Source organism: Nannospalax galili, unplaced genomic scaffold (assembly GCF_000622305.1).
Source record: "Nannospalax galili isolate Female #2095 unplaced genomic scaffold, S.galili_v1.0 scaffold1736, whole genome shotgun sequence".
NCBI lineage: Eukaryota > Metazoa > Chordata > Mammalia > Rodentia > Spalacidae > Nannospalax > Nannospalax galili.
In genome coordinates, this window is record NW_008338645.1 from 486,476 (window position 1) to 502,887 (window position 16,412).

The following is a 16,412-nucleotide window of genomic DNA, read 5'->3' on the forward strand; positions in this document are numbered from 1 at the left end:
TTTTTTTAATGCTAATGGGCACAGGGTAGCACAGGTACCTGGAACCCCTGCCTCTGCCTCCAGACTACTGGGATTAGAGGCGTGCACAACCACACCTGGCAAAATTGGGTTTGTTTGTTTTTAGTTTTTGTTTGTTTGGTCTTTTTGAGACAGGGTCTGACCAGGAACTTGCTATATAGACCAGGCTGGCCTCACAGAGATCTGCCTGCCTCTGCCTCCGGAGTGCTGGGATTAAAGGCATGCACAACCACACCCAGCTTGTTTAGTTTTTTTAATTTATGGGGCAGCCACGGCTTGGTGTAACTTGACCAATTCTGAAAAACTGAGAGATTAAACCAGGGGACCCTAGGCATTTGTCCACCCAAGAGCACTTTTACTGTCCTCTTGAAAGCTTTTATTGGAAGTTCAGTGTTTGAAGTTCACACAAAGTTTACATATGATACACGCTCAAGGAAAAAACACAGGAATTTTCCCATCATAATGGTGAAAAGTCAATCACAGCGCATCCAAGGCCATGGAGACTGGCCCAGTAACAGACCTCCTTTGTTGTATATACAAACATAAACACCTACCCTGGCATTCCAAGGGCCAACTGATCTACTTTCCCAGGATTCTGGGAGCAGACTGCCCCCTCCTCAAGCCTCTACATCCACAGAGTTCAGAAGTCTGTTAACTCTTAGCTATGTGCTTTTTTCCTTAAAGGACAATGAGGGTTACTACATTGGTGAAGGAGGCTTATAATTTCTAGGCATTTATGCTCACATGTGTATACACACACACACACACACACACACACAGAGCCAGAAACAGTAAGAAACATCTAATTGCAGTGCTCTTACAGAGATATGGGAGGCGAAACTCCCTAGCCAAGTAGGCTGGAGTCAGGCAAACAACAAAGAGACAGTGTCTCAAGGTAAAAAGGTACCTGATGTTGTCCTCCGACCTCCAAATGCACACTATGGCACGTGTGTGCTCTCACACACAGAAAAAAGATGATTGCATCAAGGAGTGGGTGCAGGTTGATGGTACAACACATGCTTAGTATGTACAAGGCTCTGGGATTGATCTCAGGACCAAAAAAAAAAAAAAAAAAAAAAAAAAAAAAAAAAGATAAAGAGGGCTATGCTAATACATGCTTGTGAAAAATCCCAGATAAAAGGCCAGCTAGATGGCTCAGTAGATAAGAGAGCTTGCTGCCAAGTCTGACAACCTCAGTTAAATCCCCAGAACCCACAAGGTAGGAGAGAACCGACTCTCGTAAGTTGTCAAAAGCAACTTAAGGGTTTAACCTGTCTCATAGTTTGAAGGTGTACAGCCCATCACAGTGGGAAAGACATGGCTGTGGCCATGTCTGTGAGTCATTTTCTTAATTATTGAGTGATGTTGAAGGGCCCAGCCCACTGCAAACAGTGCCACCCTGGACAGATAGGTGTATAAGAAAGCAGGCTGAGCACAGGCTAGAGGAGCAAGCCAGTAAGCAGCGTTCCTCCGTGATACCTACTTCAACTCCTGCCTCCAGGTTCCTGCCCTGAGTTCCCTCAGTGATGATGAACTGTGACCTGGAAGATGTAAGGTAAAAAAAAAAAACCCTTTCCTTCCAAAGTTTTTATCACAGCAATAGACAGCAAACCAGGCACTGGAGAATCTGAATTCGGGCTCTGGAGAATCTGAACTCGGGCTCTCAAGCTATATGGTAAGCACTTTGCCAACTGAGCCATCTCCCCAATCCTCAAATGTTTTTGTTTGTTTTTGGAGACAGGGTCTCCCTGTAGCCACAGCTGGCTTGGAACTCACTATATAGATCAGGCTGGCCTTGATCTCAGAGATCTGTCTCTGCCTCCTGAGTGTTGGGCTAAAGGCATGCACCACCATGCCCAGCCTACATTTTATTTTATTGTGTGTGTATGTGTGTGACTGTGTGCTTATGGTGCTTGGTGTGTGCATCGTGCTTGTGGAGAGATCACAACTCCCAGGTGGAGGTGGTTCACTCCTTCCACCATGTGGATCCCAGGGATGAAACTCAGGTCATCAGACTTGGCAACACTTTACCTGCTGACCCAGCTTGTGGCCAGGGCTTTCATACTGCTACCTTGTACTCTGACCATTTTTTTCTACCCAGCAAAGTTTTTGCAGCTGACATCTATCCCAGGCCCTGTTCTGAGGCCTTTATAGGAAGAAGTCATTTGATCTTCATGTCAAAATAGTCATGATCACTTATCTCTGCTTGGCAATTAGAGGCTGAATCATTGAGTTTAAACTATTTACTCATAGCAAGTGGTAGAGCCAGGCTTTGAACCCAAGCAGTCTGGCTCCAGGGTGTGCTTTACCACCACATTCAGCTTCTAGTCACATTTTATGAGTTCCTATCACTGAGCCTCGTTCTTTTAAAGCCACACAAGGATCCTCACTATCGATGAACTATCTTTGAACTACCCTATTGGTGTCTTTAAATCTCATTAAATATCTCAGGAGTCAGTAAGATGATTCAGCAGGTAAAGACCCCTTCTGCCAAGCCTGACAACCTGAGATCAATCCCCCGGACTCCCATGATGGAAGGAGGGAACGGATTTCTGCATGTTAGCCTCTGACCTTCATACACGCACCGTGGCACACACCGCCCCTCCCATGAGCGTAATAAGTTAAAATTTTCTTTTGCAGCTTGGGTGACCAAAAACCTCAACTGTTCCACCAGTTCCTCAGACTTTCAGGTGATGTAAACCGGTCTCCTCCGCCCACCCGCGCCTCCATTTCCTCTTCCAAGTGGCAAAGACATCACCCAGCGCCCACCCCACTCAGCCGAGGAAGAAGCCAGACTAAGAAGGAATTAAGTTGAAGTAGGTTCCCCCCTCCCCCCCAAAAAAAACCTAATATGACCGCCTTCACTTTGAACATAGGTGCAAACAGGTGGGAAGAGAAAGGAGGAGCCAATTTTTAGCTTTAGGCACTTAGCTACGCATCACCAAGGCAACTGCATTGCTATGGCAACTGCAAGTAGGCAGCTGTTACCCCCACACCAGCAAGGCCCTTCCGCATGGGGACTGATCCGCCTCCACAAAGACTAGAGAAGGCAGGGTTGGCTGCAGCAGTAGCCAATCAGCAAGCTCTACCCGGCTCGCTGAACGTGCGGGAAGGGGCTGGCTGGTGTTGAGCCTTTTTTGAAACTCTCTAAAGGGTGTTAAAGAGGCTGCGGGAACTTTCCTCCTCCACTTCGGAGCCACTGGCGGAGGAGACGGAGCCCATGTTAACGCCGAGTAGACCCGCCCGTCCAACCCTGTCCAATAAAAGTCAGAGAGCCCGAGAAGCCGATTGGGGCATTCAGTGGGCGTTACCATCAAACTAACCAATCAACAGTGGCGACGGGCTGACGTGTGGTTCAACGCAGTAGCATGGAGGCGGGGCCAGAGGGTGGATGGATACGCCCATCTTCGCTTCTGTCCAATAGAAAGCCAGGATGAGGATGGTTGCGGCAGCCAATGGGTGTCTCCATCAGACTAGCCAATCATCAGTGGCATTGGGGAGGCGCCTGTCCTTTCTCCACTCAGGAGCCGCAAAGAGTGAGGGGGCGGGACCCAAATGAACCGTAGGTAGATCCGCCCATCCTCGATTCTGTCCAATAGAAAGCTAGAGTACCAGAAGAGCCAGTTGGGACGTCCAATGGACGGCGGGAGCAGCCGAGCCAATCAGCAATGGCATTGGGCAGCCGCCGGGCTGGGGCTGTGAGGCTTGAGGTGAAGCGAGCGCTGCGGTAGGAGGGAAGATGGCGGATGAAGAGAAGCTGCCGCCCGGCTGGGAGAAGCGCATGAGCCGCAGCTCAGGTGCGGCTGGGGGGGTCGGCTGGGGCGGTCGGCTGGGGCGGGGCCTCGCGGGCTTACTGAAATGGGCTTGGAGCTCGCGGGAGCAGGCCCGGAGAACTTCCGAGGCATCCTCGAGGCCTTGAGTACCGGGATCTGAGGAAGCTGAGGCTGGAGGCAGGTGGGCACCAGGCTGAACGCCTGAGGCGACGGGGCTGCAACCCGCTACATCTCACAGCACCCGGGTCCTAGTGCAGCATCAGCATCACTTGCACGCTCATCCCCATCAGGGAACCCCACCAGAGTGATGCCGCTATCCCTGCCTGTTCATTCCTGGGCCAAGCGTGGTGCGGAGCTTTGAAATATTCAAGTTTCTTCTTCCAGTGGTCACAAGTCAGGAAGGTAGATCATGATCACTCCCATTTTGTGATGGAGGAAACTGAGGCCACGACAGTGTTAGCAACTCGTCCAAGATGGTGCATTTCAGGGACTGTGGGGATGCGCTACAGTGCAGTGAATTCATGTCTCCAGAGTTCCCCTTCCCAGTGGCACTGGCAACGCCCTGAGGAGCAAGCCGGGTATCTCGGGGGTAGGACTTAGGTCACTCTGCTGCTTCCAGAGCGCATAGGAATCCCAGTCTCATCACTATAGTTATAATTATCGTCCTCTCAGGGATAGGGCCTGGGTTACTCTGCTGCCCCCCAATTATTATTGCTATTGTTGCCATTATTTGAGACAGGGTCTCACCATGTATCCGTGACTGACTTGGAACTCACTGTGTAGACAAGGCTGGCCTCAAACACACAGAGATCTTTCTGCTTCTGAAGTTCTGAGATTAAATGTGTACATCACCACACCCAGCTTCATGATTATTTTTAAATTTTTTTAATTTATTTTTTTTTTAGTGCTTTTTCCTACATGTATGTAAGTGTACCATGTGTTTGCAGTGCTGGTGGAGACCAGAAGAGGGCGTCAGATCCTCTGGAACTGGAATTACAGATGGTTGTTAGCCATTATGTAGGTGCTGAGAACTAAACCAGGATCCTCTGTAAGAGCAGCCAGTGCTTTTAACTGCTGAGCCAGCTCTCCAGCACCTGTTTGTTTATTTTTGAGATAGGATCTCATATAACCAAGACTGGTCTCAAACTTACTCTATAACTGAAGATGCTCTTGAACTCCTGATCTTCCTGCCTCCACCTCTGTAGTGCTGGGATTATAGGCTATGGGGTTACACCCAGTACTTGCCGTAGAACACAGGACTTTATGCATGCTAAACAAACACCGTCCTAGTTGAGCTGCCTCTCTGGTCTCTTTTTTGTTTGCTTTTAATTTTTAATTACATTTTGTTTGTGTGTCTGTGTGCACTTGTGTGCTTGTGTAGTCAGAGGATGGCTTGAAGGAGTTGGCCCTCCGCTTCTGCTGTTTGGTTTTTGGGATTGGATTTAGGGTGACAGATTTGCAGCAGGTACCTTTACATGCTGAGCCATCTCCAGGGCTCTTTTGTGTGTGTGTGATTTTTGTTTTGTGTTTTGAGACAGGGTCTCCCTGAAGTCCCAGGTGGCCTGGAACTCACTATGTAGATCAGGCTGGCCTGGATCTCATAGACATCCACTTGCCTGTTTTTGCCTCCTGAGTGCTGGGATTAAAGTTAGGCACCACTATGCCTGGACTTTGTTGTTTTGTTTTGTTTTATCCAGGTCTCACTCTGTATTCCAGGCTAGGCTTGAACTCATAATCCTCCTGCCACAGCCACCTGAGTCCATACATGGTCTGTGTGTGTGCCAGGCACTATACTAAGCACTTTACAGACACAGGGATTTAGCTCTTACAGCAACTCTGCAGGCACATGCTGTGACCTCCATTTTACAGTGGGGAAACTGAGAGGCCCAGGGAAGGAAGCTCACAGAATAGGTGATTTGGCCCAGTTTGAAAAGGCAGCTTAGCTGCTAAGCTTGAGCCACAAACTACTTCCTGTTCCTGGTTCCTAGTTTCTTTGCTTGTGTCAATCTGAGATTGTCAGTGAGTGAAGCCAGCTTGTTTTTTGGTTTTTGTTTTTTTGTTCGACACAGGGTCTCACCATGTAGCCTGACTGGCCTGGAACTTGCTTTGTACACCAGGCTAACCTAGAACTCGAAAAGATCTGTCTGCCTCTGCCTCCGCCTCCTGAGTGCTAGGATTAAAGCCATGTGCCACCATGTCCAGCCATCTTGTTTTTTATCTTTCTTAATTCTTTTAAGTGTGTGTGTGTGTGTGTGTGTGTGTGTGTGCGCGCGCACGCGCACATGCTGGTGCCCTTGAAAGGCCAGAGGAGCTGGAGTCACAGAAGGTTGTGAACCATTTGATACAGGTGCTGGGAACCAAACTCGGGTCCTTTGCAAGAACAGTATATGCTCTTAACTGCTGAGCCAGCTCTCCAGTACATCCTTTTCTCTTTTTAAATTTTTTGGATTTATTTTTATTTGATGTGCATGAGTGTTTTGCACATATGTATGTAAGTACACCACATATGTGCAATTCTATAGGGGCCAGAAGAGGGCATTGGATCCCCTGGAACTGGAGCTACAATTGTTAGCCACCATATGGGTGCTGGGAACTGAATATGGGTCTTCAGCAAGAGCAGTGAGTGCTCTTAACTGTTCAGCCTGGGGGTTTTTTTGGTCTTTTTGAGCAGGGTCTCCTTGTAGCCCCAGCTGGCTTGGAACTCCCCGTGTAGACCAGGCTGGCTTGAACCACAAAGATCCCTGGGCTTGCCCCCTGAGTGCCGGGATTAAAGTCGTGTGCCACCACATCCCGCTCCAGCCTCCTTTATAAAAAGATATTTATTTTTTTATGTGTATGAGTAAATATGTTGCCTGCATGCATGTAAGTGCATCTGTGTCATGCAGTGCCCATGGAGGTCAAAAGAGTGTGTCAGATTCCCTGGAACTGGAGTTACATGCTATTGTTAACTACTATGTGGGTGCTAGGAATCCAACCTGGATCCTCTGCAGCAGCAGTCAGTGCTCTTAACTGCTGAGCCAGCTCTCTGATCTTGCCCTCCTTTCTAAGGGGGGTTTATTTATGTTTGCTTGTATCTGTGTGACTGATTTGAGTGGCTATGCAAGTGTGTGGTGGGGGCTTAGGAGGCCGGAATAGGGTGTCTGATCCCTTGGAGCTGGAGTTATAGGTGTTTTTGAACCTCCTAACATGGGTACTGGGATCCAAACTTCAGTCCTCACAGTTGAGCAGCAAGCCCTCAACTACTGAGCCATCTCTCCAGCCCTGGCTTATCTTACTTGCTGCTTTAGTGCCTGTCTGACTCAGTCTAGAACTCATGTTGTCATGTGACACACACTACCCCACATGCTGGGCCCAATCTCCAGGCAGAAACTGGCTCTCTTAAGCAAGCCAGCTCCTTCTCCAGGTTTTCCAGGGGTGTCCTGCAGTCCATCCCCAGCTGAGCACCCCCTCTGTCCCCTCCAGGCCGCGTGTACTACTTCAATCATATCACCAATGCCAGCCAGTGGGAGCGGCCCAGTGGCAGTGCCGGCAGCAACAGCAAGAATGGGCAAGGGGAGCCTGCCAGGGTGCGTTGCTCACACCTGCTGGTGAAGCACAGCCAGTCCAGGCGGCCCTCATCCTGGCGGCAGGAGAAGATCACCAGGAGCAAGGAGGAGGCCCTGGAGCTGATCAATGGTGAGTGAGAAGGCAGGGTTGGGCCTTGGTAGGCATCCTCTCCCAGCTCCCAGCTGGGCCAGAGGGTCTGTGGTATTCTTTTCCTGTTCTTGTGACACAGTTTCTTGATAAAGGCTTTCAAGATAACTGGTATAGGTACTTGCTGACAGGACTGAAGATCTGAGTTCCATCCATGGGATCACGTGGTAGAAGGAGAGAACTGACTTCTGCAAGTTGTCCTCTGACCTCCACATTCTAGTTATAGCATGTACCCGCCCCCCCCCATAAGTAAATGCATTCTTCAAACTGAAATTTAAAACATCCTTTAAATACCCCCTGCAGGGCATGTTGGTGCACGTCTTTAGTCCCAGCACTCAGGAGGCAGAGGCAGGTGATTTCTGAGATATATGCCAGCCTGGTCTACATAATGAGTTCCAGGCCATCTGGGGCTTCAAGGATGCCTTTTAAATAAATAAAAGAATTTAAAAAAAAATTTTTTTTTAAATACCCTGATAGAAACAGCTTAAAGGAGAAATGGTTTGTTTGGGCACGCATTTCCAGGTTCCAGGCCATTATGGCCAGGGAGTCACAGGGCAGGCACTTGGGAGGGAGCTGCTCACATCTCATCCATAATCAGGAAGAGGGCAATGCAGACAGCAGTAGCCAGCACAGCGCCCTTGTAGAAGTCCCACCAGTCCCTCCACCCTAGTCTGCTCAGCTGTCAGGCATGATGTGGAGTTCTATAGAAGTGTCTGTTCTCAGGCTGGGAATGGGGCTCAGTGAGTAGAGTGCTCATCTAGTCTACATGAGTACCGTATAAAACAGGCATGGTGATGCATACCTGTAATCTCAGCATTTGGGAGGTAGAGACTGGAGATCAGTTCAAGATCAGGGCCAGTGAGTAAAGGTGCATAAAGGTGATTGCTACCAAGCCTGGGCACCTGAGTTCAATTCTCAGGACCTACATGGTAGACGGAAACTGACTCCTCAGATTGTCCTCTGACCTCCCATGTGCAGTGTGATACACACGCACCCATGTAGACAGATACACACATATGCACACACAAATGATTTTTTTTTTTTTTTGATCTTTTTGAGACAGGGTCTCCCTGTAGCCCCAGCTGTCCTGGAACTCACTATGTAGACCAGGCTGGCCTTGAACTCAAGATCCACCTGCCTCTGCCTCTCAAGTGCTGGGATAAAAGGCATGCACCCCCATGCCCGGCATAAATGATTTTTTTTTTTTAAATTTTTTTGAGACAGGGCCTTCCTATAGCCCCAGCTGTCCTGGAGCTCACTATGCAGACCAGGTACACTGCTATCTCATAGAGAGCTGCCTGCCTCTGTCTCCTGAGTGCTGGGATTAAAAGGCTTGCACCATCAAGCCTGGCTATAGATGTAATTTTTTTAAAAGCTCAAGATCATTCAAGACTAGCTTAGACCACAGGAATATCCTGTCTCCAAGAAAAAACAGAAGGGCCTGCACTTGACACAAGCTTGGCCGAAACATGCCCCTCTCTGTCCTTTTTTTTTTGCCACTTGGGGTGAGCGAGGGAGTGGCAAAGGCCCCTGTCTAGAGAGTCAGCAGACCTAGGTAGCAGTGTTGTGAGCTTGGTGACCTTGAGGCCTCAGGCCACCCCAGCACTCAGTTTTCTCCTCTTTTAAATGGGCATCATGATATACCTGTCTGTGCCATAATGTGAGATGGTTCGGGACTCACAGTGGCCTCTGTTGATAGGAGCCATTCAGGGAGGGGCCTGAGCACCTGTGGGTGTCTCTAAAGAGAGGCCAGCAACCTGCCAGCACAGAGCTAGCTCAGCAGAGTGGGTGAGTCAGGTACCTGTGGGCAGAGGCTGGCCCCTACTCTTCTGTGGCGTATCTTTCTCTCTCCCTCTTTCTGCTTTGGGTGGTGTTTTGTTTTTGTTTTTGTGTTTTTGAGACAGAGTCTCCCTGTAGCCCCAGCTGGCCTGGGACTTAACTATGTAGACTAGGCTGGCTTTGAACTCACAGAGATCCACTTGCCTCTGCCTCTCAAGTGCTGGAATTAAAGGTGTACACCACCACACCCAACTGGGTATTGTTTGTTTTTAAACTACATTTATTTACTTAATTATTTGTGTATGTATATGGGGGCTTGCCTGTGTTGCTGTGTGCCTCTGGAGGTCAGAGGACAACTTGCAGGAGTCACTTCTCTCCTTCTACCATGTAGGTCCTTGGGATTGAGCTCAGATCACCAGGCTTGGTGGCAAGTGCCTTTACCTGCTGAGCCATGTTTTAAAAAATACATACCTAGCAGGGTGTGGTAGCACACACCTAGGTAGGCATGATCTCTATGAGTTCAAGGCCAACCTGGTTTACATAGCAAGTTTCAGGCCAGCTGGCCTATAGGGAGACCCTGTCTCAAAAAGACAAATATATGGGGCTAGAGAGATGGCTCAGCAGTTAAAGAACATTAACTGCTCTTGCAGAGGACCCAGGTTTGATTCCCAGCACCTACATGGCAGCTACAAACTGTCCTTAACTCCAGTTCCCGGGGAATCCAGTTCCTCTTCTGACCTCCGCAGCATTGCACGGCACGGGTGCACTCACATATGTGCAGGTAATGTACTCATACACATAAAATAAAAATAATAAAATATTTTGTTAAAAAAGTTTGTACAAGCAGCCAGTACTTTTAAATGCTAAGCCATCTTGTCAGCCCTTTCTTTTTGAGAAAGCTTATCCAGCTCCAGCTGCTCTCAAATTGCCTATGAATCCCAGGATGACCATGAACTTCTAACCCTCCTGCTTTATCTCCTGAGCACTGGGATTACTGACGAGTCTCAGCACACCTAGTTTATTCAGTGCTCCGATGTATTAGGCAAGCACTCTCAAGGGAGAGGTACATCTCATCCCTCCTTGAGTTGTTTTGTTTTGTTTGTGGTGATAAGTATTGAAGCCTGGACCTTGTGCATGCTAGGCAAGCACTCTACTGCTGAGCCATGGTGGCCTTTGGGCCCTTTAAGCTAATTAAAGTGAGTAAAATTAAAGATTGGTTCTTTAGCCTCCCTAGTCATCCTTTGGTGCTCAGAAGCCATGCGTAGCTGGTGATTGCCATATGGACAACAGGGATAGAAAACATTTCTATTCTTTGGGGGCTTTTAAAAAAATATTTATTTTTATTGCTTTAATTGCAGAGGAATGGGGTAGGAAGATGCAGTATGTGCATATGAGTACGGGTGTTCACAGAAGCCAGAGGTGACATATCCCTGGAGCTGGAGTTACAGGCAATTGTGAGCCACCTGACTTGGGTGCTGGGAACCAAACTTGGGTCTCCCACCCACCTGTTTCTGGGGCCCCATATAGTGGAGAGCACAGTCAGCCCTCTGCCTTGTCTCATCGAGCCAGTAGGCAGCAAAGGTAGTGGCAAGGGCCGCTCTGCCACCAGGAACATGGGCAAGGCTTTGCAGTGGGTCTGGAGGGGTAAGAGGCTCTCCCAGGGTGGGTCCTGGTGATAATCCAGGCAGTGAGTGAGGTGAGAGTTAAGAGGGAACAAGGGGCTAGGCATGCTAACGCATGCCTTTAATCTCAGCACCACGGAAGCAGAGGCAGGCAGATCTCTGTAAGTTCAAGGCCAGCCTGGTCTACAAAGTGACAGCTGGGGCTACAAGGAGGCCATGTTTCAGAAAGACAGAAAAACAAGAGGGAGGAAGAAACATGTTCATTTGGGGCCAGGAGCAGGGGGCCCAGCAGTTCTGTGCCTTCTAGGAAGAACTGTGTGTAGGCCAGACAAGTCAGATACCCAGGCACACAGTGAGTTTGAGGCCAGCCTGAGCTACACAGTGAGATGCTGTTTCTAAATAAATTAAACCTTTCAAAGAGTAGTCAAGAGGAAATGGGTGTTGGGGGCATGGAGGCAGAGCACCAGTGGTAGGGGTAAGGGTGCACAGGAAACCCAAGTGAACCCAGCTGGTGGCAGGCTGAGGCAGGTGGGAACAGTGGGGAAAGTACATGTCTAGATTGGCTGGTGCAGGTGACTTACCAAGGGTGGCTCTGGGGCTACCACAGTGAGGCCTGAGGGATTCAGGAGTCAACAGGAGCCCCAGGGAGGACATCTGGGGTCACACCCAGCCAGCAGCTGGAGCCCTGCCTCAGCCTGCCTAAAACTGTAGGGCTGGAGGTGTGTGGCATGAACTTGGCTCTTAGAAATGAGGGAGTACAGGTTCTAGAAGATGTGAGAGAATCAGATGACTTGGTGCTAGATAAGGCAGGGTATTACGAATGTTGTATAAGGTCAGAGCTTGGGGTAGGGGGATAGTGCAGCCTCAGAATGGAGACAGAGGAGCTGTGGGGATCCACAGAGTAGAGACTTGAGTGGATTAGTCAGGCATGTGTGGCAGGGAGACAGGAGGTGGGGCAAGGCTCTGCTCACAGGACAACACCTCCTGCTACTCCAAAGATATTTTTATTTTTATTTTTTTGGTCTTTTTGAGACAGGGTCTCCCTGTAGCCCCAGCTGGCCTGGAACTCGCAGTGTAGACCAGGCTAGCCTCAAAATCACAGACATTTACCTACCTCTGCCTCCCTGGTGCTGGGATTAAAAACATGTACCAGCATGCCCAGCCCAAAGCTCTTTTTTTAAATTTTATTTATGTGTGTGTCTGTGTGTGTACCACAAGGGCAGGTGCCTGCAGAGGCCAGAAGAGGGCATCAGATCCCCTGGAACTGGAGTTACAGATGGTTGTTAGCTGCCATGTGGATGAAGGAAGTGAACCCAGGTCCTCTGCAAGACTAGCCAGTGCTCTTAACCACTGAGCCAGCTTTTCAGCACTATCTTTTATTTTTGTATCTATGTGTTAGTATGTCCACATGCATGCAAGATGCCCATAGAGGCCAGAAGAGGGCATCAGATCCCCTGGAACTGGAATTACTGGCAGTTGTGAGCTCCCTGATGTGGGGTGCTGGGAACCAAACCCAGGTCCTCTGCAAGAGTAGTATGTGCTCTTTACTGCTGAGCCATCTCTCTGCTCTCTACCCCAAAGCTCTTAAAAAGAGCTCTGAGCAGGGGCAGAAGGTCTGGCAGATGCAACAGTCACTGAGCTCACAACACTGCTCTTTATACCTAAGTGTTCTGACTCTCTAGTTGGGCCTTCACCACCACCTGGCTCACCCCAAGTGGCAAGAAGAAAGGACAGAGAGGGACCTGTTTGGGCCAAGCTTGTGTCAAGTGCAGGCACCTCTGTCTTTTCTTGGAGACAGGATCTTCCTGTGGTCTAAGCTGGCCTTGGACTTAGTAGCCCAGGATGATCTTGAGCCTTTTAAAAAATTACAATTACCAAGGCCAGGCTTGGTGGGACAGGCCTTTAATCCAGCACAGGCTCTTCTGCAGGTGCTGGCCTGCAGCCAGGGGCTGTCAGGAACTGAGGCCCAGTTGCTGTCATTGCTCAGCCTTGTCTGGTGGCCAAGCTGTGGACAAGGTTCCCTATTCTGTTGCTTTGTGCCTGCTCACCTAGGGCAAGAGTCCCCATGGCCTGGAATCCTAGCGGTGCTCTCACTACAGAACCTTTCTGGGCTGACAGTCACCTCCTCTGACCTGGTGATACTGACTGCCAGCTGGCCCACAGCTGAACTCTTGGCCACCTGCTGAGTTCTGGGTCTTCTGGGTCAACAGACCAGTGGTGTCTCCTCTGACCAAACCCTTCCCCTGCAGGGTAGCTGCTGATGGGAGAACCCTGTGTTCTTTGGGGTGGACGAGGGAGTGGTTTCTACAGTTCTAGGTACTCTTCTTTGCTTAAGCTGTAGTAGTGCAGTGCCATGGAGGACCTTAGGCCACAGAAAGTTCTTTTCTCACCATTCTGGAGGCTGGATGTCCAAGCCTACATGCCCTACCCACCAGAGTCATCCTTACCCACTCCACCTGACCTATGCTTCCTCTGCCTCCTCACTGTCCCTACTCAGCTCTTAGTGAGGCCTCTCTTGACCTGCATCTAACTGTTTCTAGTATGCCCCCTTGTGGCAGTGCCTGTGTTGGCTTTTTTTTTTTTTTGAGACAGGGTCTTGCTTTGTTGCCCAGGCAGGTCTCAAACTTGAACTGATGGACTCAAGCTGTCCTCCTGCCTCAGGAGCATATGGGACTACAGACAGGCAGGTGCTGCTTTTCTTCCCCACTTACTCCTTTTTTTTTTTTTTTTTTTTTTTTTTTTTGGAGTCAGGGTCTCATGTAGCCCAGACTGGCCTCAAACTCCCTATGTTGCCAAGGATGGATTTTGAACTCTTGACCCTCCTGCCTCTGCCTCTCTGAGATCACAGACATGGTCTACCATTTATGTGGTGCTGGGGATTGAATGTGGGGCCTGGTGCATGCCAGGTGAGTGCTCTGCAAACTGAGCCCTGGCCACATCTCTTCTTATGAGGACGCTCATCCTATCATTTCAGGGCCCACCTTAGTGACCTCCTTCACTTTAGTTCACTGTAGAGTCCCCATCTCCTGAGATGGCTACGCCAGGAGCCAGTGCTTCTCTATAATGCATTTGGGGACACTGGCGTGTGGCTCATAGCACAGCCATGAACATTTCTGTCTGTCAAGGGATTGTTCTGCACCAGTCACAGCTGTAACACAGGGACCACAAGAGGGCATCAGACGCTATGTGGATGCTGGGAACTAAATCCAGATCCTCTGCAAGAGCAGCCAGTGCTCTTAACCACCAAGCTTGCTCTCCAGTCCCAACCCTTTTTTTGTTTGTTTTTTGAAACCAGATTTCCCTGTAACCCCAGCTGACCTAGAACTTGGTATGTAGACCAGGCTGGCCTCTCTCAGAGATTCACTTGCTTCTGCCTCCTGAGTGCTAGGATTAAAGGTGTGTCCTACCACACCCAACCCCACTTAAAAATTTTTTTAATTACATTTATTTTTTTGTATTCGAATATCATGGCATGTGTGACATACCATAGCATGTGGTCAGAGGCCAGCTTGCGGAGTCAGTTCACTTCTCCCACCATGTGGATCCTGGGGATCGAATTAAGCTTATCAGGCTTGGGACAAGCACCTTTACCCACTGAGCCATGTTGCTGGCCCCTCAGTACCCTATTTTATACACCAGTCAAATGAGGCTCCCAGAATATCACCCACTTGGGCCAAGCAGGATACCTGCAGGTCTAAGGAGCTACAGAGCTGGGTCAGAACCCAGCAGCAGCCTGGTTGTCCTCCCTGACCTCAGGGATGTGCTGGGAGCCTACCTGTTGTGCTTGCCTTGAGGGGGCTCCTGAATGCCCCAAAGCAAGTGGAGGACCCTGTCTAAGAGCTCTGGAGAGGCTGCCCCGAGATACAGGGTTCTTGCCAAAGCCCTGGCTGGGTGCTGTTGGTGGGTTCCACAGGCATCTTCTCAGGGGTGCTGTGGTCTGTCCGTGTGTGTGTCCATTGTTCTCCCCCGCTCCAGTGAGAGTGGGTTCCCCAGGAAATATAGAAGTCTGGCCTCAGCTCTTGAGTCCTGACATCTAGGTGGAAAAAGAGCAAGAGATGGCAGCATGTCTGTGTGAAGGCTGGAGGTGGGTCCCCACCGTCCTTCCCCACTGCTTATCTCCATTCATGGATTCCTAGCTACAGGGAAGCTGTCTTGTACACAGCTCTGGGTGCAGGGGTAGGGACAGCAGTGAACAAGAGTGCTTAGCTATGTCTCTATTTATTTATTTATTTATTTATTTATTTTGTTTTTATTGAATTTTTGTGTATTTCATCCTTGTTTTTTTGAGACAGGATCTCACTGCATAGCCTAGGCTGGCCTTGAACTCTCAACCCTTCTGCCTCAGCCTTACAATACTGTGACTACCTATCCCAGTGCTTTAGTTTTGTTTATTTAGGGTTTTTTTTTTTTTTTGGTCTTTTGGAGACAGGGTCTTCCTATAGCCCCAGCTAGCCTGGAACTCATAGAGATCTGCCTGCTTCTGCCTCCAGAGTGCTGGGATTAAAGGCATGCGCTACATGCCTGGCTTTAGTTTATAATGTCTATGTCTTGCACAATTCCTTTGTCTTTGGCTGGATGAATTCCCCAGCCCCAGTCAGGAATCTGGTGCTTTGCACGTGGGGCTGGGAGCATACCCAGAAGTCCAGTGAGAAAAGGGAGAACTTGGACGAGTTAGCTAGCTCCCAGCCACTGATAGGATTCATTCCCTATAAAGGAACCCCCAATACCAGGAAATCGTTTCTACTGAGACTAGGGCATCATGGACAGAAGTTACCTTGATTGTCTCTTGGTGATTGAGGTTTGAGACATCAGGGATGAGTAGAGCAGAGAGTATGACAGCCCTGGTGGGACAGCAGGCAGCCTTTCTTGGGGTCCCCATGCTGTGTGTCACCATGACTTGCTAGCAAATGAGTGACAAGCTGGGGATGCCTGGTGGTCAGACAGGCAAGGTACCTCGACAGGTGTGCCCTGGCAATGTGGAGACACACACAAGGTTGCTGTTGTAAAGTACAGCCAATTAAGGGTGACTACGAGGCTTTCAGTCATGCTGTCCCTACCATGTGCCAGGCATTGACACCCTGCAAGGAACCCAAGGCCTAGGGCCCCTGGGAAGTGTGGTGTTCCAGGCAGTTGCTGGGCCTCAAGACGCTGGTTAAATGAATTAGTAATGTCCCAGGTAGGACTATGAGTGATGTGACACTGGGCAACTCACCAAGTGTGTCAGAAGCCTTGTGAAGGTCAGGCAGGAGTGACAGGTGGAGGTTTGGGGGTGATGACCAGTCCAGCAGGCGTGTCAGGCCACCCTCACATCTGGAGAGAACTGCACTGTGGAACCTGGCACTCCAGACTGACACAGGAAATGTATTTCTGGATCGCCTGGGCTAAAACAGCAAGACCCTATCTTTTTTTTTTTTTTTTTTTTTTTTTTTAAAAAAAAGCGAGGTGTGCTGGCACATGCCTTTAATCCCAGCACTTGGGAGGCAGAGGCAGGCAGATCTTTGTGAGTTCGAGGCCAGCTTGGTCTACA

At 49.4% G+C, this 16,412-nt stretch overlaps 1 protein-coding gene across 1 annotated transcript in view; it reads left to right on the top strand.

Annotated features, from left to right (window-relative positions):
• The first annotated feature begins 3,662 nt into the window (after positions 1-3,662).
• Pin1 (peptidylprolyl cis/trans isomerase, NIMA-interacting 1) overlaps positions 3,663-16,412 on the top strand; it is a 15,231-nt gene continuing 2,481 nt past the window's right edge. Inside the window, exons 1-2 of the mRNA XM_008833200.3 lie at positions 3,663-3,815; positions 7,254-7,466. Coding sequence (XP_008831422.1) covers positions 3,758-3,815; positions 7,254-7,466 — 271 coding nt within the window. The 5' untranslated portion in view covers positions 3,663-3,757. The remainder of the gene's footprint in view (positions 3,816-7,253; positions 7,467-16,412) is intronic.